Source organism: Helicoverpa zea, chromosome 16 (assembly GCF_022581195.2).
Source record: "Helicoverpa zea isolate HzStark_Cry1AcR chromosome 16, ilHelZeax1.1, whole genome shotgun sequence".
In the NCBI taxonomy this organism is placed as follows: Eukaryota; Metazoa; Arthropoda; class Insecta; order Lepidoptera; family Noctuidae; genus Helicoverpa; species Helicoverpa zea.
In genome coordinates, this window is record NC_061467.1 from 7,228,580 (window position 1) to 7,254,490 (window position 25,911).

Genomic DNA, 25,911 nt, shown 5'->3' on the forward strand with positions numbered 1-25,911 from the left:
TGTAAAGCTTTTATGAGTTTTTGTATTTTTATTTAGTGATATTTTATGGATATTTTTGCCACAGAGTTATAATGCGACGCTGAGCGCGTGTAGCCGTTTGTACGGCGAATTATATTTAATCAAAACTCGCCGTGTGGCCTCACAGTTATCTGCATCCGTTTAAAATACAAGCCCACTCAAAGTAAGGGTTTACTCAGATAATTCCAATTCACAGGAACTCCTAACCTTCATTGTTATCAAATAATGATTAGGTATTCTTTTCATTTCGGTTGTGTGTTTAATAAAAACAAATAACACCTCTAATGCAATAAAACATTTTATTGATTATTACTTGAACAACAAATCACAATTATTTATAATATATTTTTTATATTTAGGTATAATAAAGTCCAGCAAAACTTAAAACTTATTTTAAAAAACATGACAGTCGTGCGATTGAATGATATAGATATAGAAATTGAAACTGTTTCTCTCAGTGATCAATGTGATAATGATTCCAATTTTTAATCGACATTGAATTTATCAGGCCTCAAATTCACATCTTCGAACTCACACTACAATGACTACCCATGGTCGAATTGGCCGCGCGGGGCGGTCTAACTAATCTACGTTTTGGATGCGAGCTGTCGACTGCAACTGCACTATTGGTTTGATGGTTTGTATCTTTTGATATAAAATGGTTTTGGAACAGCACGTGCAATCGGCAGCAGTCGCTTTCAAAACGTAACTTTACATTGCAGTCTCACAAATCTACTTTTTATGTACTATCGACCAATGACATGTAGGTATGTATGACCCACTGTCGAAAAGTCTGTTGAATTTTCAAAACAATAAATTTCAACCCTTTTTTTATTTGACGACTGCCTATACGAAAATATGCCTAAGGTGGGTCATGCATGCCATTAGTTGATAGTAGGTACCTAGGTATCTACCTATGTAACGCAGCATATGCATGTGTCTTGTCAATATATCCGACATACCTTTCTTAGCGAGGCTGAAGTAGAAGTTTCGGATACAGTCATTATAAAACTAAATATAGGTAGGTACTTACATAATATTAAAGAGAAAATATAAAATACGAAAGCTTTGCATTTTTGACTAATTAAATATTAATAAATTGCATAATTTGATATAATGTTGGTCAAACTAGAATAATTATTACCCAGTAGGTATATGAATCATTAAAAATAATAAAACAACATAATGGACACCCACCATAAAAAAAATCACGTTGAGCACGTGTCGAAACAAAGCAATTTGTAAAATTGTGATGTTGGTAGCACTACACATCCACATAACCGTAGGTGTAGTCTCAAAATAACGACACTAATCACGTGACGATCGTGCCAATAAGTTATGCCAAAAATTGCGGGGTATTCCCGCTCGGTAACACCCTTTCGTCAACACTGTTGACGATCGGGAAAAAAAAGTTTCGTTCGTTCACAGTGTCCACAAATGGTGGTTTTTATTTTTAAAATATAGAAATAAAATGTCATGGATTTTTTAAATGTTTTAATGGATTATGTTAGATCTTTTAAAACACAATTAACTAGAAAATAAAAGTGGTCTTATTATGTGCATAATAACGATTTTACTCTAAATATAATAAGTAGCGTTCGTCAACACTGTGAACGAACGAAACTTTTTTTTCCCGATCGTCAACAGTGTTGATGAAAGGGTGTTACCGAGCGGGAATAACTCAAAATTGCTGACTCGCAAAGAACGCGACCTTATCTTAGTGTGATGTGAATGAAGCTCTTAAAGCACTTAAATTAACTGATTATAATATATCGTCAACATTGAAATTAGCCATATTGTTTTGCTCCGACCACGCAGCAAATCTAGATCCGTCCATTTCTGGCGCATGCGCGTTGCCGGAGAGCAGCGTGTGGCTGCGGCCGCCGATGCGCGCGCCGCAGTCGGGACACACGCTCTCCTGCATGGCGCCGCCGCACTCGCCAATACAGTAGAAATGACCGTTAGGACATTTGTACCAGTGCCCAGCTTTCAAGCCTATAGCTTGCACTATTAATTGACGCTCATATTTAAAGAGAACCCCACTTGATTTAATAGTCGTTTGCAACTCTTTGAGAGACTTTAAAGCCTCGTCTTCGTTAAATACAGACAGGGAGAACACGATAGCCTTCGCAGCCTCTACATGCTGTGTCACTTTTGGTTCGCCTTTAGTTTGTTCTGCAGCATGAAGAAGTTTAGAAAATTGCACGATTACATTCAAACGCTTTATCTCATTGCCAATATCTTTTTGTAGTTGTTGGCTTATCTTAATAGGAATTCTGGATTTTGGCTTGATCTTGAGCACTTCGAGAAGTAATTTGATATTCTTGTGTAATTCTTGTTTTAGAGTTATAACATTATTGTTTTTATATTTTTGCCAACATTCTACGATCATTTCAAAAATATTGAGGTATACACACTCCATTTCCAAATGCAGAAGTGAAACTTTATTTTGTGTTATAACAAGGTTTACAAAATTTGCAAACGTCGTCTTCAATTCTGGATATCCTAAAAAAATATTTAAAAAAAAATCATAAGTATTGGGTCTTATACAGAAACAAACGAAAAACAATTAAATACTATTACATACCCTTCAAGATAACATCATATTTTTCGGAGAACACTGCTACATTTCCGCGTAACTGCTTGATTTTTTCGCCTATTTGGCGGTTTGTGCCGTAAACTCGTACCTTAATAGGATTTATATCATTCTTGAACATTTTGTTAACAACATCCTTATATCTTGCAGTATTAATAATAGCTTTACGACAAAATGGACAAGTCCGTATTTTTATGTTCTCTTGGTCACCCAACATTAAGGTGTCCATGTTATCCAGCTCAAGAACATGACCACAATCTTTAAGTAAAATAAATCTGAAATAAGATAAAAAAGTAAACGTATGGGGTGTGTTCATAAAACGTTAACCGTCTTACCACAAGAACTTTTAAACGTCTGTTTTAGACTTGTCTAAAAAAATGCCAGATTATGACGTTGAAATAAGGTCCATTTTGCAGCGACACTTTTTTTAGATACATTATTTGTCCCAGCTGTCGTTTGATTGAACATCTGAGAACCAGTCTTACCAAGAGGTATCGGCTTGCCCGGTTAACTAGGTTGAGGAGGTCAGGTAAGCAGTCGCTCCATGTAAAGCACTGGTAGGAACTTAGCTGCTTCTAGGCTGGAAGCTGAATCCAACACTGGATTTGGCAGATGATGTTTATTTTTGAATAAATATAAAATTTTATATATCAGCTGTTTCACGAGGTTCCACTCATAATCCCTGTGAACTAATTCTTGTACTCAAGTATAGACTTCCCCAATAAATGGGCTATCTAGGACTAAAAGAATGAAGGAAAACATCTTGAGGAAACATGGACTATAAAGTCTGAAATCACCAACCCGCATTGAGCAAGCGTGTTGATTAAGTGCCAGTGCCCAGCAGTGGGACGATAAAAAGGCTGTAACAGAATGTAGAAGATGCGACTGACTTGTCGTCATCGGTGTACTCGTCGCCGAGGAAGTCGGTGGGGAAGTCGTCGGGGCGGCAGACGTTGCAGACGGGCGGGCAGGGCTCGCCGCAGAGGCCGCGACACATGTGTCCGCAGGGCAGGCGGCGCGGGCAGCGCTCGTCGCACGGCGCGCGGTCGCACGGCTCGCCGCAGCGCCGCGAGCAAGCGCCGTGTGGGCACAAGCGATAGCACTTCCCCTGGATTTTTTTTTTTTTAAATTAATATTGACATTGTGGAGAAAGGGTAACACTGATGGTATGTCGGCGTCTTTCTCCTGACTGGTTTTGAAGGGTTTGTGGTGTTAAAGGTGGTTTGGGGAGGGATAGGACTTTTAATTACAAAATAAATAAATAATCAATAGGTAGATAGTTGTAAATAATAGAAAATCCTCACCTGACACGGCATGCACGGTTCACCGCAGAATTTCTTGCAGTGCGAATGTGGACATTTTACTTCGCACAACATCTTGCATGGCGGGCAGATTTGATTACATGGCTCTTGACACCTATTAAATATAAGTTTAATTAATTAATTGCATTAGCTTATAAGCTGGCTGTTTTAGTAGACGTAAAAGAATTATGCTTATTTTTATCGATATGATTTTATGTAAGCGACATACGATTCACATCCGACTGAGTTCTAATCAAGACTCAATTACATTGCTACGATTGTAGCGTATGTATGTGAAAACGTTTTTATCATTTTCTTTGATTCAACATGAATGATATTGTCTGAAAATGGTTTACGATTGCAATATAATTGTAGAGAAAGAAAACTACCGTACTTATAGACAAAATGACAGGCCAATACCAAACAATGAGATGTCAATGGAATACGATTGGTCTTACCTCTATATTAGTAGTAGAATGCCCGCTATTTAAATTATTCAATTTTGACATTATTAACTTGGCAGAATCGGGCCCCAGGAAAGTACTTAACCAAGCAAGTTTTCTAAGTTTGTAGGTAACTTCTAAATATATCTTAGACACCCCAGTGACTGATTAAAGGTGAAGGAAAACATTTCGAGGAAACCTCGACTATAAAGTCTGAAATCACCAACGTGAGTTGAGCAAGCGTGGTGATGAACACTCAATCCTTGTCTGTGCGAGAGGAGGCCCGTTCCCGGCAGTGCGGTACGAATAAATAAAGGCAGAAACACACTTACGTGTCGTGTCGTGACGCGCCAGAAGCCATCGGTTCCATGTATTAAGTGTTGCGTGTGCAACACGTGTTGCGACAACAGACTCTATACTCTCTTACCATATGAAATGTATGAAACCGATATGACACGACACGTAAGCGTGTTTCCTTAACGAATGATGCATACTGGTGTCCGCAGATGTTGTTCTGGTTGCAGACTTGCGTGCAGGGCGCGTGCAGGCGGCCGTGCTGGCAGCGCGCGCAGCTGCCGCCGCACGCGTGCCCGCACGACAGCTCGGCGCCGCACGCCGCGCGGCACTGCGCCGCCACGCCCGCCCCGTCCACCAGCCCTGCGATACCACCAACCACCATGGAGATCAAACTGACTAGCGGAAACGTCATGATGGAATCTCCTAGGAAAGTAGCGCGCCAAAATGCGAGAGTTCGGGGGACAAGGACCGTTATTGTTTGTTTCCGTCCTTAACCCGTTGTATGTCGGAGCGCAGATATAGGTACGTGAGACAATTATTTTTCTATCGTTTCCATAAAAGTAGTCTTATTGTGTAATATTCGCGCCAGTTACAGAGAAGTACAAGGTTGTCATGGTTTGGGAATGTAACGAGGAGAGCTGATACGCATGCAACAAAATGTGTGCCAAGATGGTGCACAGTATGAATGTAGATGGAGGGAGAGGAAGAGGCTTAGAAAAGATAGATAGATTGCCTGAAAGATGGCATGAATAAGAAGGGAGTGAGTGTCAGTATGACGAGTGACAGGGAAAAATTGAAGTGGCAGACATAATATATTGCAGGGCAGGAGGAAGACGAAGAAGGGTCTCATATTCGCGTAAGTCGGAAATGAAAAGGTAAGTTACCTTTATCGTATGCGGCGGCGAGGTTGCACGGCAGCGTGACGCTGTGTCCGCAGGGCGAGGGCACGGCGCGCGCGGGCTGCGTGCAGGCGGCGGCGTCGCAGGCGGCGGCGCAGCGCGCGCGGCACGCGTGCCCGCACGGGAGCGTGCGCGCGCACGCAGCCGTGCACAGCGAGCGCGTCGCCGCCTGCATGCACTGCACCTTCACCTCATGCTTACACTCCGGTATTACTTTCGTCACCTGAAAATAGGATTGTAGTTTTTTTTTGTCCACACTACTGGGCACAGGAGCCCGATTCTCCTATGTTAATAATGTCAAAATTGAATTGTATAGAAATCGAATCGAAATATGATCGCAATAGCAGTTTTAACCATATCGGGCATTCTGCTACTAATATAAGACCAATCGTAATTCAACGACATTCGATTGGTTTGCGATTGGTCTGCTATTTTGATGATTTTGGTCTATACGGTAGTTTGCTCTACAATCATATTGCAATCGTAAATCATTTGCAGACAAAATGATTCATTATTGAATGACAGAAAAGGATAAAACGTTTATTTCAAAGAAAAAAAAGCGGAATGCCACATAGGTACGCTTCAATCGTACCTAATCAAGTCGGGATTGGATCGCAGTCGAATGTGAATCGTTAGGAGAATCGAGTCCCAGGCCTCCTCTCACACGGAGTATTTGTGTATTATGTTTATCCGAGAAAGTTATGAATTTAGTGATGATGATTTGTTTTCATTATTTCACTTGGTATTATTTGATTTTAGTGAACCTAGTACTTAGTTACTATAATAGAACTAGTTAAGAGAGGGACGTAATTGTGAGATTTAAATTAAATCTTTAAGATAAGATATGAGTCGCAACTATTTTGAAATCTGTGACAACTGTTTCAAAATACATATGTTCGAGTTGTTGTTAAGTAACATACTTACCATTTGTTTACAGTCCCCGCACATTTCAGAACACTTCTTCTTGCAGTGATGTCCACATGTCATGATGCGTGCGCATTTCTTCTGACAAGGAATCTCGTCAATGTTCTCGCAACACGCTACGCGCTGCACGTGCTTACATGTCGACCGTTTCTTATCAACCTACACACAGACAAATACTCTTCTGAAAACCACATCCAAATAGCTTCAGCCAACCGTGAGATAATCGCGAATAAACATTCTCATTCCTCATTTTTTTGAAGTCGGTTAAAATTAATTTTCACTTGCCAATACAATTCAAAAACAGAATTGAATAAATATTTAGCAATAAGCGGCGTTTCAAATCAGCGCTTGCTGCGCTTATTCGGGCATGGTTATAACCGCTTTAAAGCCTAATGACACTTAATATTTTCATAGCAATCCGGTTTGTCCGATGTAATATTTCGAGTAATCGGGCAACATCCGTTTCTAATATTTTATATATCTGTTGATTTGCTTATTAGAGATGGAATTTGACATTAGCCCCTTACAAGTATTGTTTTTCTATCTTTGGTACGCGAAAGAACCCTGCGAACTCGAAGAGGAAGACGTTCAGGATAGAGCGAAGTGGAAAAAGAAGATACGGAAAGCGGACCCCGTACGGGACGGGATAAACGCGAAGAAGAAGAGATATGCTAAACAACAGATAGATATAATATTTGGTAAGCTGTTTGAGGAGCGCACCTGCACGTGGCAGTCGTCGCACTTGTCGCAGCACCTCTTCCTGCACTGATGGTCTCCGCGGTCGCCGATCAGCTCGGCCGTGCAGCCCGCCCGCGCGCGAGCGCATGGCTTCGTACATATGTACTGAAATAAACGCAACTCTCATTATATTCTAACATCTTTCTTCCAGCAAGCCTTCTTGCTTCAAGCTTCCAGGCTAACCGCATGCAGCTGGATACAGTTTTCGGCAAGAACGATTAAGATTTCAATGGCGGCCCGCAGAAGTCGCAGATAACTTTCGAGCACACGCCCTCGCCCATATGGACCCACTAATACCTTAAAATAATTTCGGCGCAGGGACTCGATAACTGCTTAATATAATATTAAAATGTCACAAAAAAACATAGCTCACTTTTTTATGGTTAGGGTCGTCAGTCACGTGGCATTTGCGAACACAAACATGACCGCACTCGTCCAAACGAAACACGCAGTCCTCTGGACATTTCACTTTGTTAATATCCCTGTAACAATCTTTCTTGGCCTGTAAAATAATAAAATGGAGTATTAACGATTGATACAATGTCGATACTAAAAATTGAAGTGGCTTAGTGGCGACTCTGTATAAAGAAAGTATCAGTGAGTTTTTTGGATGAGAAAAGATTGTTATTTATGCAGTCAAGCGGTTCAGACATCAGACTCGCCAAGATAGACCATCGTACTAGAGGCCGTAGCACCCGTAGCTGCTACGGCGTAGCAGTATTTAGTTTCGCTGAGAAAAACGTATGTAAAGCCATAATAAGAACCGTTAGCTACCTCAAGTCGTGGTGGCCTACTAGAGGCTAAAGAACCGAAATCTCAAGTATGAGTGCACAGGGTTCGATTCCAGGTCAGGCAAGTAGGTACCGAAGCCTTATTTGTAAGTACTTTCTAAGTATATCTTGGATACCGATGGCTGATTAAAGGTAAAGGAAAACATCTCGAAGAAACTTGGACTTATAAATCTGAAATCAACGCGCATTCAACAAGCGCGATGATTAGGTAATTCTCAATCCTTCTCTGTGTGAGAGGCCTGTGCCCAGCCGTGGGACGACAAAAAAGCTAATGGTGATGATGTTCACCTACCTTATGTCCGCAATTAGGTAGGGTAACTTCAACTTGGTTAAGACACTGGTTCTTTGGGTCATCTGGTTCGCGATGGCAGAACACGTTCATATCGTGGCCGCAAGGCAGCTTCTTCAATACGTACACTTTGCAAGGTTCGCAATCATTGCGGCACTTAAGTGGGCACACGTGGCCCAGCTCACAAATCACTCTGAAACAAAAAAGGTTTTGACTGTTTCTTAAAATTGGATACCTTTATAACAAAAAGTTGCACAAATCCAAAATAAACGTTTTATGAAAAAAGTTGACAAAAAATGGACTATCTTTTTATGTCGAACCCCTTTTTTCAGCGGTCCATAGATATAGGACAGAACTCCACATCTTAGTTAATTTACGAGTAAATGCTCGAGTGTTGGCTTAGTTGAAAGATAACTCAGATTGATCCTTAAGATCTATTTTTATCACATGATTTAAAATCATACCCTGAATTGTTACATGCCTTTTTGTTTCTGCAGACATTAATATAAGCATGTAGAAGCAGTAGAAGTCAATGTTATAGGGAAATAGATAGTAGGTAAGTATAAAATAAACCAAGAGCAAGCTTTCTAACGATAAAAGGTACTTGATAAAAGGCTTTTCTAAAATGTACCTTTCACAGTTCATAGTGCATTTAGTTTTGATGTGTTCACGATCGTATCCATGGCAGTAAAGTTGACACTTGTGCCCGCAATGGTACTGATAGTTGCATCTCTCGAAACACCCTCCCTCTGGTGGCAACTTGCTGAAATCCTCCGGTGTCGATATCTGGAACCCAAATATATTATTTACTAGCTGACCCGACGAACTTCGTACCGCCTTTTCCTTACTTGCTCACCGTTTAGACCTATCCTGGACTACGACAAACATTTTAAAACCAAAATCAGCTCAATCGGCCCAGCCGTTCCCGAGTTTTAATCAGACTAACGAACAACAATTCATTTTTATTTATATAGATTATGTCACCGAAAAAAATAAAGACCCGCAAGTTTATACATTTCCTAGGAAAATTATAAAATTTCGTAGGATTCTAAACGAGAGATAAAGTGTATTATTCTATTGCATTCTATGCACATATTTTCGAGAATTTATCCTGCAAAACGGCCGACTCGGAGAGTAATATCGGTCCTGCGCCTCATATCTCTTAGTCACAAGTCGTGTCGGATTACCGTCCCATCAGACTATGAAAGTGAGGAAATAGAGAGTAGGTACCCTTGTGCACCATCATTTGTCTAGCGTAGTTTGCTCATTTTTTCAAGGAATATATGTATACTTATAAAAGTAGGTAAACGAACCTAATACAAATCATACAAACCTCTGTTATTTGATCAGGGTGATTTTGACATTTTAATATCAACTTCGATCCTAAGCTGCCGTTACTCTCCAATGTTGTTGCTATTTTTCTCCAAAGTTCTGATTTGGTTTTCAACATATCAATGTTGCCAAAAATGTAAAATCCTACAAATTATAAAACAGTTAGTAAGTAATACACAAGATTAATATACACCTAATAATAATTACCCTCCTTCCAACTCAGTCGGAAGAAATATATATCTACTTAATGCTAATGATTACCTAAAAAAGCTTCATTAAATCTATTGCTGACACTTTTTATCTTGTTGACAAAGAAAGAGTCAGCAATAGATTTAAAGAAGCTTTAACTTTAATGGAGCTTTGTGCAACTGACGTTAAGAAAACTAAAGGTGATACTTTACAAACCTTGTTTAGCTCGAGACAGTGCAACACAAATTCTGTTTTCTGTGCCAAGAAATCCAATACTATTTTCTGAATTGTTCCGCACAAGAGACAAAAGGATTATCTTCGATTCTTCGCCTTGGTAGTTATCAACCACCGTAATTTTCACGTGCGCTAAACTTGCATAATTCTGGCGTTCCTGAGAAGCATTTAATCATATTGAATTGTAATACTCATGGTTAGAATAATAAGAGCCATTTTCAGATTATTTAAGTATTTTACTGTGATCATCTTAGCGCAATGGCCTGTGTTTGGCCAGCACGAAAATTGCGTAAGTAATTTGACTTTACAATTCAGTTTTAAAATCTGACTAGTTTTTTTTAATGCACATTTATTTGTTATTATTATATTTTGACGTAAATCAATCACATACGTACTTTCCTCATGTAAAACATTTGGCCGGAATATGCGGCAAGGATTGTGATGTCATCTGCCACGTACCCCTGCTGCATCAGGTAATTTGCTAACGCTAGCGTCATATCCGCTTCCTTGAAATTAGCTCGACTATTGCTATCGTGTAAGTTCTGAAATAAAAACAAATGTATACTAGCTGTTCCCAGCGTTTCAACCTGAGACAACTACTTCCCGCACCCAGAAAAATAAACTTAAAGTAAAAAAAAAAACACATAAATGCACGTAAAAATGGTAAAAGTTCACTACAAGACTTTTCTAAGAAGTTCCAGTTCATATATTCCGGCTCGCTCAACAGATCAGGGGCTCGATTCTGCTTGGTTTATAATTAAGTTAATGTCAATGGAATAATTTTATCGCGTTAACAGTTTTAACCTTAACGGGCATTCTGCTACTTATATAAGACCAATCGTATTCCAATGTCATTTTATTGGTTTGCGATTGGTCTATACGGTTATAATATATAATATGATTCATTAACGAATGACAGAAAAGGATAAAAACGTTTATTTAAAAGAAAAAATAGCGGTATGCCACATAGGTATGCTTCAATCGTAATTGAGTCGTGATTGAATCTCAGTAGGATGTGAATGTAAGTCGCTAGGTAATTATGTAAAATTAGCAGAATCGAGATTCGAGCCCCAGTTCGACTGTACAGCTGCCAATTTTCGTGACGCTACAACCCTAATAACAAAATTTTGTTTTATAAAGTCATTATCCTTGGAAGAAGGTTAATCAAATTACCTTAGATTCTTGTACCTACACAGCTACATCTTATGTAGGAAGACCTCATAAAAGCGTATTAAAAACAGCCTATTGTCCTTTCTCACGGTGGAGTAGATACCTGTAACCTTTCTTTAAAGACTGTCAAGCAAAGAAAGTAAGAAACTTACTTTCACATTTATAATATCAGTAAGACTAACCTCTTCCTTATAGTCGTGGGTAAAGAAGTAAACACTTTTTTCGACGCCAGGTACGACTGGGTACTCTTCAACTGATGGATGGTTTTCCAAGTCCGAGTAAATGTGTGGAGAGATGAGTGCAGCTATCTCCGGCCTCATGCGATGTTGCACGTTGAGGCGTCGGCTGTGCATGCCGTTCGTGATCATTCGCTCGAACAACGACACCTCGATGTTGTATTGCTTAGCTAGCTTTATGTGAGCCGCCGATGGCCGGAGTTGCAGATGATCACCTGCAGAAATTACAACCATTTTGACCTTCGAACCCCTGAACTAAGTAGGTATTAAAAACGGACCACCTTATAATCCCTAACTAGGTACAGTTAAATCCTGCATAAAGAAAGCTCGTTCAGGACACTCCCACGGTCCACGCGGGGGTGAGTGGGTGCGGGGGGGGGGGCGTGACTGACAATAGCTTGGTTACAAAGTAAACTATTATTTATGTCTGTCTGTTGTTACATTCGTCCGACCACGGATAATCTCAGTGATCTTTAGCACTGGAGAGCTGTTTGGTACCAATATGATGTATACATATATAAATAAACTTAAAAATGAATTCTTCTTTTATGAAGATGAAATTGTTTTCTACCTATGTACCAGATTAATGTTACATCAATATAGACCCGCGCGCCAAAATTTTCGGCTACAGCATAAGATTACGTACCAATGAGTATAAAATGTTGGCAGTCCTGCGTAAGTGAAGTTATTATGTGCTGCTCCAAAACTTCTGCTGCTTCTTCCACAATTACTGTAAAATTAAAAAAGAATTAGGAATTTTCAGTTTTCAAGTAGCTACACTTATTGTGGCCTCAATGATTTGCTTAAATCTATAGGTAAGTAGATCCTGTGTGTCTTATGATACAAATCAAATAAGTTGTTTTATGTGACTTACCAATTTTGGGTGCAATAGCCTGCAGCAGCTTCCTCATTCTCGCTGCTCCGGAGGTCGTCATGCCGAGAACTTTAACACGTTTATTTTTCAACAATTGTACATCCATCATCATTCGAGCTTCATCATACGCTGTGATTGAAGGGTTTACTGACGCCTAGAATGATAGGTTATTCCAATTAAGCCTTGTGATTTAGTCTGGCGCGACTGTCTACTGCGCAGCTAAGCTAATTTCAGACTTGCCGAAACACTTACCGTCGTGCCACAAAAACATTTAAACGTCTGTTGAACACTTAAAAAAAATGTCAGATTATGACGTTAAAATAAGGTCCTTTTTGCAGCAGTTTTTAGACAAGTGTTCATCAGATGTTTATGTTTTTGTAGTAGGTGCCTAAGGCTGTTTGGGGTTGTTTTTCTTACCATGGCTCTTAGGAGATGAGAGATGTGAAATGGGTGCTTAAAAAATAGGCATGACGAAAATGAAAAGAATACCTGCTACAAAAACGCGTTATAAAGGGAAGAAATAAAGTAATTAAAAAAAGTATTTCTCTATATCTACGTTTCTGATATTGTTATTTCAACCAGTGTTTTAAGAGCGTCAGTGATTGTAAGGTACCTAACATGCTTTTACTGTAGATACCAACCTGCAAGTGTGCAATTTGTTCTTTTACTTCTGGTATTTTGTTTCGTATCCACGTGAAATACAGTGCCCATCGATTTTGGGTAGTTATTGCAGAAAAGTTTGTTCTGTTATGTAGATGCAAGCGCACTTCGCGATGACGTACATTTACCATTTCCTAAAACAGATATAATAACAAACATGAATGTTATGCGATCGGAATTAATCTTACTCTCTAAGTTGCTGGGGAGTTTGTTGCGCCACTTCTTCTTCCCAGCAAAAACACATAGGAAGTGGGGAAGGGTGGGCGTTTTGGGCTGTCTTTTGTAAATTTCTGACGTTCGAAAAGTGCTGTTTTGCAGCCAAGTTTGAATAAACGCATTTTGATTGATTTTAAATGTAGGTCAGGTCACTCAGAAACAATACAGCTGCTGAAAGTTTACAAAAGATGATAGTTGGCTAAGTGGGTAAGTATACTGCTGTACTCACATTAAATAAGTTTATACGCGAATCCAAGTCTACTATTGCATTTTGCAAATTATATCTTTCATTGAATTCACGACTCTCTTTATAAAATGCAATGAGCGTACGGATTTCAGACTTAGCGCTAGACGTCAAAAATGAGGCATTCGTCTTCACAAAACTTTCTAAATATCTTTTTTCATGAGATTCCTTCTCGTTTTCTAGAATCATTTCTGCCCTTCTTTCATCAACATCTTCGTTGTTGGTTGAAACATCATAATCCAACAGACAATCCTCGAAATTTCGTCGATATGGTGAGTTGTATTCTAGCGCAGCTTCGAACAGCCAATATTCCATAGGGTCATCGATCTCCATTCTGTTTTCTTTGTAATACATGTCGAGAAGATTGATAACCGGCACTTCTTCATATTCTCTAAGAGCGAAGGAACTAAGGACCCCATAATTAAGGATATCAAGAGTCTTTAGAGCCTTTTGAAGATTTATAATAGATTCACGCAAAAGTTCCTTTTGTTCCATGAAAAAAATATGAGATCTATGTAGATCTCGTTTCAGGGCTTTGCTTCTTAAGTTTGATAAGTTAAATTCTTCCATTGCTTTGTTTCGAGATTGACTCCCGATACGGACAATAGACTTAGTGATATGCGAGATAGCTTCAAGGAATTGGTCAAGGGCATGATTAGTGTAGCATATAACAAGCATGAGGCAATTCCCATCTGACTTGACATTATGTAACAAAGTTTTGGCTACTTGAATGCCGATATATGTTTTGCCGGTGCCCGGTGGTCCCTGTATGACGGCAAACTCGTGGGTGAGCGCTAACCGGTATGCCTCGTACTGGCTTGCGTTAAACTTAAGCTGTTCTTTCGTGGGCCACGTCTCAGGTTGTAGAACTTTGAATTTAATTTGATTTTGATTCATGATAACACCAGGCATGTTTTCATCGTCACTATCTGAGCCGAAAATACCATCAACCTGAAGTTCTAATAATTCAGCATGTAAGTCTTTTAATTTATCATCCTTTATGACGAATTCTGTTTCAGCAGTCAAATAAGCGGGAGGTTTGGAAGCCGCCTGAGAAAGAGAAAAAATATTGTAATGTTACAAAGGCTTTGAAGGAATACTTTAACTTCTCAAATAATGGCAAAATTTTGCCTGTAGGAACTCACATCAACTTTGACAATATACTGCTGCATTGCTAAATGTTGTGGAAATGTAGGCTCTTGTAGAGCTTTCAAAACATGATAGTATGGCTCAAAGTAAACTTCACTTTCTATCATAGTATACTTATCGTCGTTATAGATACTATTATCAATATCTGCGTCAATTATTGAAACTGGAAGCTGAAAATAAAATAATTATAACTGTGTCAGTTATGAAACTATTTCACATACATTTCTTATCTAGGTATATATTGTATCTTTTGGTAGGTCAAAATATTAGTTGAAGTGGGTGCACTAAGCACTAGGAATGACTTTTATGTTATGTAAACTGGGTACTACCTGCTTCAGTTATACATGCGCAAAAAGACATTCGCCCCAATCTCGGAAATTGTATTTTTTATTTTCTATAAGAATTTGAACGCAAAAGCAGTTAAAAAAACTTTGCATTCTTGTAGGTACCTAATAATAACTACTTCACGTAGGTACCTATATTCCAATTGATGTTGAATCGAGAAACCTAAATTATAGGATTTTACAAGGAAGGACTAAGCATACTATACGTAAGGCTGCCTTTTAAGTTCTGTCGTTTGCTAACTTCCCGCGATTATTAAAAAAAATATATATGCCACTTTCATCTTCTTGAATTTAGAATTCGAAAACAAAAGAATGTTTTTAAATTGGTCGAATAGTTTTTTTGTATCGTCCATTCAAACGTGACAGGTCGGTTGTAAAAATGGAAATGTCTAAGGAAAAGAAGACGGATCAAAATTGCCCCACGTCCTATAACAATGTGACGTATCTCAAAAAAAAGATAAAAATGTTTAAAAAAATATGGCATACTCTCCAATTCATTTTTTTTACACCTTCATACGAAAAAAATGCTTTAAAAATTGTTCAGGCGCTGTTATGAAAACATCGTTCATAGGACTATTTATGGACTATTTTATTAAATTATTTTTTGTTTTGATAGGGTATACCTCACAGATGGTCCCATAATCATCAGGTCAGGATCTGATGAAGGAAACCCTGAGAAATCCAGGGCAACTTTTGAAAGTTGTAGGCATGCGCAGGATAAAAACTTGACTATAAGGTGTATGTCTTATAACAATATGCAACAGTGAAGGTTTGAAGCTGACTTGATGATGGAGACCAGAGAAGGGCGAGGGAACTGGACAACTGAATATGTGAACTGCCTCGTGTTTGGGCTTATATTATTCGTATTGATAAGAACTTTCCACTTATGCGGATAGTGACAACTGTGCTTGTCACTGAAAAGCCAAAAATAAAAAAAACTTTTTACGATAAAAAAACTTCCAAAAACACTGAAAAGCAAAAAAAAAACTAGTCTTAGGAGCATCGGCCTAGAAGTCGTTGGGGAAATAAACTTACGGTACATCCATTAGACACCGACTTCTGAGGTAGTTTAAATATTTTGCTGTCGATTTCCCTCGACCTTCTCTGGTCTCCATCGTCGGGTCAGCTCCAAACCTTCACTGTTGCATATTGTTATAAGACATACACCTTATAGTCAAGTTTTTATCCTGCGCATGCCTACAACTTTCAAAAGTTGCCCTGGATTTCTCAGGGTTTCCATCATCAGATCCGGACCAGATGAATATGGGACCACCTGTGAGGTATACCCTATCAAACAAAAAAATAATTTTATAAAATAGTCCATAAATAGTCCTATGAACGATGTTTTCATAATAGCGCCTGAACAATTTTTAAAGCATTTTTTTCGTATGAAGGTGTAAAAAAAATGAATTGGAGAGTATGCCATATTTTTTTTAACATTTTTATCTTTTTTTTGAGTACGTCACATTGTTATAGGACGTGGGGCAATTTTGTATGGATTGTGATCCGTCTTCTTTGCGTGTGATAATTTTCTAGAACTTTAAAAGGGGGTTGTCGCGACTTTAGTGTTTTGAAGAGATTAGTTCTGTATTTAGTAATGTGGCATCATGCCTTAGGACCGTAGAACGCTAATATTTAGGATTTCAACGTGGCCACTCTAGCCTCAGTGACAAGCCACGTGAAGGTCGTCCAAAAAACGCCATGACGGAAGATAATATCGACGCCGTGCGACAGCTAATTCTCGCAGACCGATATGTAACACACTGTAAAATAGAGGCATCCGTGGGCATTTCAGGGACTACTATCCAAAAAATTCTGCACGAAGAACTTGGCGTAAAAAAGTTGATCTCTCGTTGGATACCCCATTTGCTTAGCGACGACCAATAAACAGCCCGAGTAAGTTGGTGTCGCAAAACTCCGCAGTGATTTAACGGAGGATAGTCAAAGTATGTCTATGATATAGTCAGGGGTGACGAGTCTTGGATATATGCTTGCGATCCATATTCGAAGCAGCAGTCAACTGTGTGGGTCTTCCAAGACGAGCCAAAACCGACCGGAGTCGTTCGTTCAAGAATCACTTAAAAGAAAAATGGTTGCCTCGTTTATGGCAAAGGGTGGCCACCTCCCCACTATTGTACTAGAATATTACAAAACGGTTACCGCTGACTAGTATACTACTATTTGTTTGCCACAAGGTCATCACCGAATTTGGAAAAAATAAATCAAGACGTCGAATGATCCTGCACCATGACAGTGCAAGTTCGCACACCGCCCGCCAAATAAATGCGTTTTTGAATTCCCAAAATGTTGAAATTTTGGATCATCCACCTGACAGCCCTTACTTAAGCACTAACTATTTTATTACATTCCCCAAAATTAAGCAAATTCTTCGTGGTCTAACTTTCAGCACACCTGAAGAAGCTGGTGACGCTTGCAAATAGGCCGTTTTGACTACCCCCTCTTTGGAATGGAATAAATATTTCAAAAACTGGTTTGAACGTATGCAAAAGTGCATTAAATATCCCTAAGTATTCTTAAAGAAACAATAAACAGTAATAACCTATTGGATTCTATGTATTTATTTCAAACGACACAACTTAAATACATAGGTACATAGATTTTATTTTTTTTGCCCATAGGGCAGGCTAAAGTCTTTCGAGTACATAGATAAAGTAAAGGTTCACTTACCCTGCCACTCGACAGAAGATTCACATCACGGTCTAGAATCGTTGCAGCCATAAAGGAGTGACAATTGTCTTTAGTAAATAATACTAAAGAACCAAATAGGAATCTCTTGTTATGTGCCCAATTGGTGCGTTGGAAATTCTTGCTGCTCTTCGTATCAAGTTGAGCAATGGCTCCGATTTTCAGATTGTCCACATATGGACATACAAATCGTACGTTAGGAAATATACTGTAACAGAAGAAATTGTAAAGTGAAAACCGGCTTTTGACGGTTATTAAAATGATACGGTTAATGAAAACGTCTACTTACCGCACGTGATCGTATTTCCTTCTATTAGGATCTCCCAAATATTGATCTGTTGAAAAATATAACTTATATTTATTACGTTTGGTATGTACCTACCTACCATAAAAATTAAAGTTTTTGAAACTCAAAAACTCGTAAACGAATATATAAATATTTAAATGTAAGTACCTATTAAAGTCATTGATATGATGAGGTAGATTTAATTCAGTGAAAAAATCTATCGTTATCTAAATTTACAATAATACTCACTTAAGCCATCCCGGAATGGTCCAAAGCAGTCTTCCCTGAGTAATCTGAATTGCACGTCCAGGTAATGTTCCACGTCATTATATCCGCCTGCAATAATGTTCGGTCGCAGGAACGGTTTGCACCCCATTAAATCTTCCTTGTTTGGTACCAGACTAAGAGTACGAAAGCTCTCTGGGGGTTGCACCTCTGGATCGTGCATATTATCTATTCCCATACGTTTTCCTTCCGGCTGCTAATTATAAAAGGGTATGATTTAAGCTGTCACCAATTTAATTCATTTTGTGTTTCTTAAATAATAGGGTTTGCCCTCAAAATAGTAGATTTGTCACCAAATGTAGTCACCAAACAATATAAAATCATTTCCACAATAAATTACCGAAAATCATGGAGATATGGGGTCAAGTACCAAATAAATGATTTTGTATGTATTATAATAGGTTTGTCCTAATAGTATTTAAGCAAACTAATTTAAAGAGATCACCAATAAATCATATATTATATCACTAGAAAATTTCATGAAGGTCTAAAAATGTAGGGTGGTCGTCATCATCATTTCAACCAAAAGAGTCTACTACTTAACTGGCCATGTGCCTCCCCCCAAGGGCTTTAGTTTCCACAGGTAGTATAAATATATTTAAATTAAATTTCTAGCTGAATAGTAAATAAAACAATTAATCAAAGTCAAAATAATCAATATTTATTGTTAAAAATCTCACTGCCCGCGCCCCGCATCGTATGATCGTACCTACAACCAACCTACAACCCATTCGTTGAGGCCCGAAAGCGCGCCAATTTGTCTCCCTTCCCTTCCTCTTCCCTTTGAACATATTTTTATTAAAATTATAAACTGATGTATTAAATTGGTAACGAATACATTATTTTAATAACTGAACGAAATAAAATGTAACTACTGTATTGGTGACAAAATAACAAATAAAAAGGAGTCGCAGTCAGGGATCGATTAATCGATTTATTTGGTGACAGATCTACCATTTTGAGCACCAAGCTATTATTTAAGTAATAAAACTATTATTATAAGAACGAAGTTTATATTCATGTAATGCACTACAATTTTATTGGTAATCCATCTCATATTTTACACATTATATTAACAATAATTTGCTAATTCATACCTGGGAACACTCTTTGTTTATCTGAGAACGAAAATATTTCGTGGCGATAGATCTATTTATTAGGTGATACAACTTGATGACAAATATAAATTTTGGTGACAAAAAATATAGTTCCCATTATAAAATAAAAATTACAAACGAATTTATAACGTGCTAGTGCCTTCTAGCCTAGCACTACATACTGCTAGCACTGTGAAGCAGTGGAACTTGTGCTTACCTGATATCTATCGGTGTACGCAGTCATCTTCTGGCGAATCTCATCCAACTTTAAGACAAGAGATTCGGGCAAATTGAACCCATGCTTTTCTTGTAAAAATTCCAAGCAAGTTTTAGTCACGCTTTCTATCAGCACTCTACACTTCTTCAGAGCTAAAGCTGGAGCCGTATCGACGATATCCTCACAAAATATAAAAAAGTTCTTCCAAAATTCACTTTGATCTCTCCAATACAAATTATTGGCAGATTTGCTTTCCACGTAAGGCAAATCAGTTAAATATAGCCGCAAAAAATTAAAAAAATCGGAATTACAAACATCGAAAATCAGTTTTGATTTTAGTTCCACAAAAGGAGATTGAGTTATTTTTGCTAATATTTCGACCAGTAACACAAAAACATCACGTTTTTCGATTGGTGAATTTAAAAGATTCATAAAACCTTCTCGTTTTTCATTTATTTTCTGAAGAACATCCTTTTCATCCGCTCCTGCTATATCTTCCAGTGTTTTGAAGCCTATGAATCTAAACCTGTCTTGGTCTCGACCTGCCCTCATATTATTTCCTCTGCCTCCTCTCATGTCATGTCTTCGGGGCGGGTCATTATTTTCATTGGGCATACCGTCATTTCGGCGATACCCTTGACCTAAAAAATATTTTTCTTAATCCATACATAAAATACTTTATTACCTACCATATACCAAACAAAACTATTCCCCGTGATTTGACTAGGTCACTTTTGCATTTAAGTTTCGATTACTCAAATCTCTTGACAATAATAGGTACCTACCGAAACCGTCAATGCGTCTCATCTGTCTGTCTTCATTTTGTAGATTCATGTGCACATTGGTGCGTGGAAATCTGTTGCGTTGAGAATAATCGTCGTTTGCAAATCGTCCAGTGTTCTCATTTCTGGACCAACTACGATTGCCTTGTCTGTTTCTCCAATTTGAAGGTCCTGAAAAACATATTTATGTATGGATCTAAAGCGAGAACGACGGACATGCGTGGGTTAATGTTTGGCAATCTATAATTTGTGTTCCGTGGATGGAGATACCTAAATCAAAGGGAAGCCCCCGCCCATCACATGTCTAGGTACACCAAATACCCTCACACATTCTGTTTTCACCTTCCACTTTCTGTTTTTGGTAATAATGGTTGTGTTCTTCATATAAATAATACCTACCTAGTCGTATTATCCGACGTAATACCGCAGTTACTATTATAGTAATCTGTGGTAATACCTACGCGCATTAGGTACATGTTTAATAATAACGTCAAATTAAGATACCGCGACCCGCCCCGGCTTCGCACGGGATAACATAATTTTCCCACATTTAATGTACCTACCTATGTTATTACCTATGCATATGAACCTTTCTCTTTAATCACGCTATCTATTAACAAAACCGGATGAAAATCGGTTGCGTATTTTTGAAGATTTAAGCGTACAAAGGGACATAGGGACAGACAAAGCGACTTTGTTTTATACTGTGTAGTGTGTAGGTACTGATGCATAAACCTTTGTTCAATTCCATGCCTTGTTTATTTATGTTGTACCGGCCTACTACCTACAATAATGTTTCTAGGAACTAAAAAACTATGTATAACAAAAAATAACATATACATATAATGTGTCGCTACTTCTTTATAGCTTACACATAGTTTTCACGACAAGAATGATTTTAATTCGTAATTTGTTGAGACTGGGCTTTACGTAATTTTTATTTTAATTTTTACCTGGACCTTCTTCATCCATCTTTGCTCGTCACCTGAAACAGACAGTTTAAAATATAATTGTCATAGCAAGTTTATAATATTACAGCAGAATCCGTTTAGGTATTATGACTCCGCCTGTATTGACCAACCGTTTATTGTGACGCAATTAGTAATTATTATTAGGTATATTTAAAATTCTTTGTAAAAAAAGTCGGATATAGTGACTTCGTTTACTGCTTACAGTGACATGCCTAGGGTATATGATATGCCCTAGGCATGTCCTAGGATATAAAACCTAACAAATACTGTGTTTATAATCAGTGGGTGTGTGTGTGTATATGTAGGTTTGGTATAAGTGTTGTTAGAACTTTTATTTGCCAAAATTAACTGAACGGCTGGCAGGAGCTGGATGCGAGTAGCCGAAAATCGATCTCAGTGGCGTGCACTTGGAGAGGCCTATGTCCAGCAGTGGACTGCGATAGGCTGATGATGATGATGATGATGAACTGATAGGTCAAGGTACCTTTATATATTTTGAGTCATTGAGGATTTAAGTACTTCGATACCATTGATATACAAAAACTTTGTATATCAATTGGGTTTTATCAATTGGATTGAGTTTTTGATATCAATGTTCGATACCTACAAAAGAAATAGAATACCTAGGTAATTCACCGACGCGACGTCTCACAGTAGATCGACGCCATACAAGCGTTGGGACATAGGATATTTAAATATCCAAATGTCAATTTTTGAAAAACGAGTTATGCCATCGTATTTGTCTTCTTATTAGCTGTTAAAAATGTTACTAGCATTTTCTGATTGGACTCTTACATCGAGAGCTATAGCGCAAAATGTGATTTAAATGTATGGGAAGTGACTTAAAAACTGATGTATCTCGAGATTCCCTTCGCCTTTCGACTTGATTTTTTTATATGGTAATAAGACATATATTTGGCACATTTTCTTCAAACAAACATGGTGCGATAAATGTGCCCGTTTTAAGATACAAGTATAGACCGATTTTTGCAATATCATCTACATATTTATTTATAAGTTTCACATATTTTATCTCTGAATCTCACTTCAGTGGTGACTCACTGATATGGTCAGGCCATAACTCATTGGTGCACCGATAATATAATCTCTGGAAATAATTATATACTACTAATGAGGTAATTTGTTAATTTTTGGTAATTTGTTATTACCTAAATTTTAATGAGGTGATTAGCTATTTTTTTGGAAAATTAGCTAATTACTTATAAAAGACCTTTTTATTGTTTACAATAAGAACTCGAATCGATTTTTAACATACCTACCCTCATAAGTGCCAATTTTGGAAACCATATAAATAAGCGCATGGTTGACTGAAATTAAATTAAATAAAAGCAGTCGTTTTTTATGCACCTATTTATATGGTTTCCAAAATTGGCACTAATGAGGGTAGGTATGTTAAAAATCGATTCGAGTTCTTATTGTAAACAATAAAAAGGTCTTTTATAAGTAATTAGCTAATTTTTCAAAAAAATAGCTAATCACCTCATTAAAATTTAGGTAATAACAAATTACCAAAAATTAACAAATTATCTCATTAGTAGTATATAATTATTTCCAGAGATTATATTATCGGTGCACCAATGAGTTATGGCCTGACCATATCAGTGAGTCACCACTGAAGTGAGATTCAGAGATAAAATATGTGAAACTTATAAATAAATATGTAGATGATATTGCAAAAATCGGTCTATACTTGTATCTTAAAACGGGCACATTTATCGCACCATGTTTGTTTGAAGAAAATGTGCCAAATATATGTCTTATTACCATATAAAAAAATCAAGTCGAAAGGCGAAGGGAATCTCGAGATACATCAGTTTTTAAGTCACTTCCCATACATTTAAATCACATTTTGCGCTATAGCTCTCGATGTAAGAGTCCAATCAGAAAATGCTAGTAACATTTTTAACAGCTAATAAGAAGACAAATACGATGGCATAACTCGTTTTTCAAAAATTGACATTTGGATATTTAAATATCCTATGTCCCAACGCTTGTATGGCGTCGATCTACTGTGCGTCTGTCTGATAATTCCTATTCATTAAAAATTAACTCGAATAAAATATAAACTATGCTACTCGGGGATAACGCAGCTTCCAGTAATGAAAGAGTTTTTCAAATCGGTCAAGTAGTTCCGGAGCCTTTAGGGGACAAACAAACAAAAAATGTTTCCTCTTTATTACGTTACTATAGATAATGCAAACCTATACTGCATTTGAGTAGGTACTTAACTAACAAAAGATAAATAATCTTGATATGACAATTTATTTGAAAACTCATCAAAAATAAAATTTATTTAAATTATCTTATATCTTATAAATTGATGTTCGTTAGTCTCACTAAAACTCGAGAATGGCTGGACCGATTTGGGTTATTTTGGTTTTAAAATGTTCGTAGAGGTCCAGGGAAGGTTTAAACGATACGAAGTTCGCGGGATCAGCTAGTTAATAATAAATTTCTAAAATCGATGTTAATGGGTCCAATAAGTAACTGATAAGATAACAAATAACGAATCATTATTTAATGCAGTAGGTACTTTCTTTGTTGAATACGTAGGCAGGTACGTACTTAATTATCTATGTAAAAAGTTATATTAAGAACGGTATACCTTTAGTTAAGTGACTATACTCTATCCACGGAAGCAAGAGCTAAAAGGTAAACAAAGAATGACACTTTGTCAAGATGGCGGTATAACCCGACCGATGACAAAATCACAGATACTGCGAACATTTTACACAAAAATGTGACGTTTTGTCATCGGTCGGGTTATACCGCCATCTTGAAAAAGCGTCATTCTTTGTTTTCCTTTTAGCTCTTGCTTCCGTGGATAGAGTATAGGTACTCAAATGGAGTAACTACATAATCTAACAAAGACTATTTTCTCGGCAATAACGCAGGTACTAAAGGAACAACTTATGCCTAGAAGTCAGCGTTATTCTAGAATATTCACTTGTACGAGAAGGTACCTAGTTAACTGCTCAGACAGAGTAACTAGATTAGGTACCTACCTATACTAGATTTTCATCACTACTAATATTATAAATGCGAAAGTAACTCTCTGTCTGTCTGTTACGCTTTCACGTCTAAACCACTGAACTGATTTTAATAAAATTTGGTACAGAGATAGAGTTGACCTTGAGAAAAAACATATTATAGGATGGTTTCTATCCCGGACTTATGAAGAATTCTCTTGGAAACGCGATAAACTTAACCGAACTCTACGCGGGCGAAGCCGCGGGCGGAAACTAGTATTAAATAAAAGCCATTTTGTAAGTCAGATATATATAGGGTTGAGTTAAGAGAGACTGAATCATTTTAATTCCAGCTTAAAAATATTGTAAAGCAAGAACAAATCTTCAGAAAAAAATAAAATGACGCTAATATCTAAGAAGGACCTAATATTTTCAGATTAAATCATTTTAAACGAGCCTGATGCACATGAATACTGTTCACACAATAAAAATACACCATTGGGATTTTGGGATATTATAAGCTTGGAAGAATAATAATTTACTATGAGAATAGGTACTCACACTTTTCAAGATTCCGTTTCAAAAATGTAGAAGTCTGTCTGAAGCAGGCAACTGATGTGATGAACCGATTCACTCAACGTTCCGCAGTATTATGTTGAGGACAGGAAAACTCTTATCCACCGAGGCATGAGTCAAAGCGCAGTTTAGGGATGTGACAAGTTGAATGCGAAACAATTATTTACTTTCCAATGACGAATGGCCGAAAATGTATTTTTAACTACAAAGAAACTTTCTCTGATCTCTCTCCGGTCATGTCGGATTGCCGTCCCATCGGGCTATGAGAGTGAAGGAATAGTGAGTGCACCTGGGCCCCAATTCTCCTAAGTTAATAATGTCAAAATCGAATAGAAATCGAATCGCAATATGATCGTAATAGCAGTTTTAACCATATCGGACATTCTGCTACTAATAAAAGACCAATCGTATTCGATTGACATTTGATTGGTGTGCGATTGGTCTGCTATTTTGATGATTTTGTATATGCGCAAAAGCTTGTGCAATAAGTCTATAATAAGTCTTGCGCAGTTGGCTAATCTCCTAACATGAGACCAGCCACCGTTGCTGATAATCGGCCAGGTCCTCATATCCATCATCATCAGGGGCCCGATTCTCCTAATTTTACTTAAGCGCCATTCGATTGACGTTCGACTCGATTCGACTGAGATCCAATCCCGACTCGATTACGATTGAAGCGTATGTGGCATTCCGCTATTTTTTCTTTGAAATAAACGTTTTTATCCTTTTCTGTCATTCAATAATGAATCATTTTGTCTGCAAATGATTTACGATTGCAAAATGATTGTACAGCAAACTACCGTATAGACCAAAATCATCAAAATAGCAGACCAATCGCACACCAATCAAATGTCAATCGAATACGATTGGTCTTTTATTAGCAGCAGAATGCCCGATATGGTTGAAACTGCTATTACGATCATATTGCGATTCGATTTCTATTCGATTTTGACATTATTAACTTAGGAGAATCGGGGCCCAGGTAGATACTACCTAGTTTCTTCTCTGGCGTTTTCTGTATTGCAAAAATACGTAACATTAAAATGTGTTCGTACAT

General features: G+C 37.7%; 1 protein-coding gene across 1 annotated transcript; it reads right to left on the minus strand.

The window, feature by feature from the left end:
• Positions 1-298: 298 nt before the first annotated feature.
• LOC124637339 (NFX1-type zinc finger-containing protein 1-like) lies at positions 299-25,100 on the minus strand. The gene is made up of 27 exons (XM_047173705.1): positions 24,840-25,100; positions 21,271-21,302; positions 20,321-20,488; positions 19,536-20,176; positions 18,186-18,417; positions 17,940-17,985; positions 17,633-17,858; positions 14,597-14,770; positions 13,437-14,501; positions 12,973-13,125; positions 12,332-12,485; positions 12,104-12,187; positions 11,404-11,672; positions 10,447-10,593; positions 10,034-10,208; positions 9,630-9,772; positions 8,928-9,082; positions 8,300-8,489; positions 7,590-7,718; positions 7,199-7,321; positions 6,479-6,637; positions 5,540-5,777; positions 4,853-5,015; positions 3,919-4,030; positions 3,505-3,722; positions 2,606-2,889; positions 299-2,523 (listed from the first exon to the last, which is right to left on the minus strand). The coding sequence occupies exons 2-27, from the start codon at positions 21,287-21,289 to the stop codon at positions 1,781-1,783; spliced, it is 6,210 nt and encodes a 2,069-aa protein (XP_047029661.1). The 5' UTR covers positions 21,290-21,302; positions 24,840-25,100; the 3' UTR covers positions 299-1,780.
• Positions 25,101-25,911: the final 811 nt, after the last annotated feature.

What these genes read in the sequence shown, in the direction of transcription:
- LOC124637339 (XM_047173705.1), bottom strand. An exon ending in TACCTAATTGCGGACATAAG is followed by an intron (nt 7,719 to 8,299) that starts GTAGGTGAACAT and finishes ATTATTTTACAG; the next exon opens with GCCAAGAAAGATTGTTACAG. An exon ending in ACGACCCTAACCATAAAAAA is followed by an intron (nt 7,322 to 7,589) that starts GTGAGCTATGTT and finishes CGTTTATTTCAG; the next exon opens with TACATATGTACGAAGCCATG.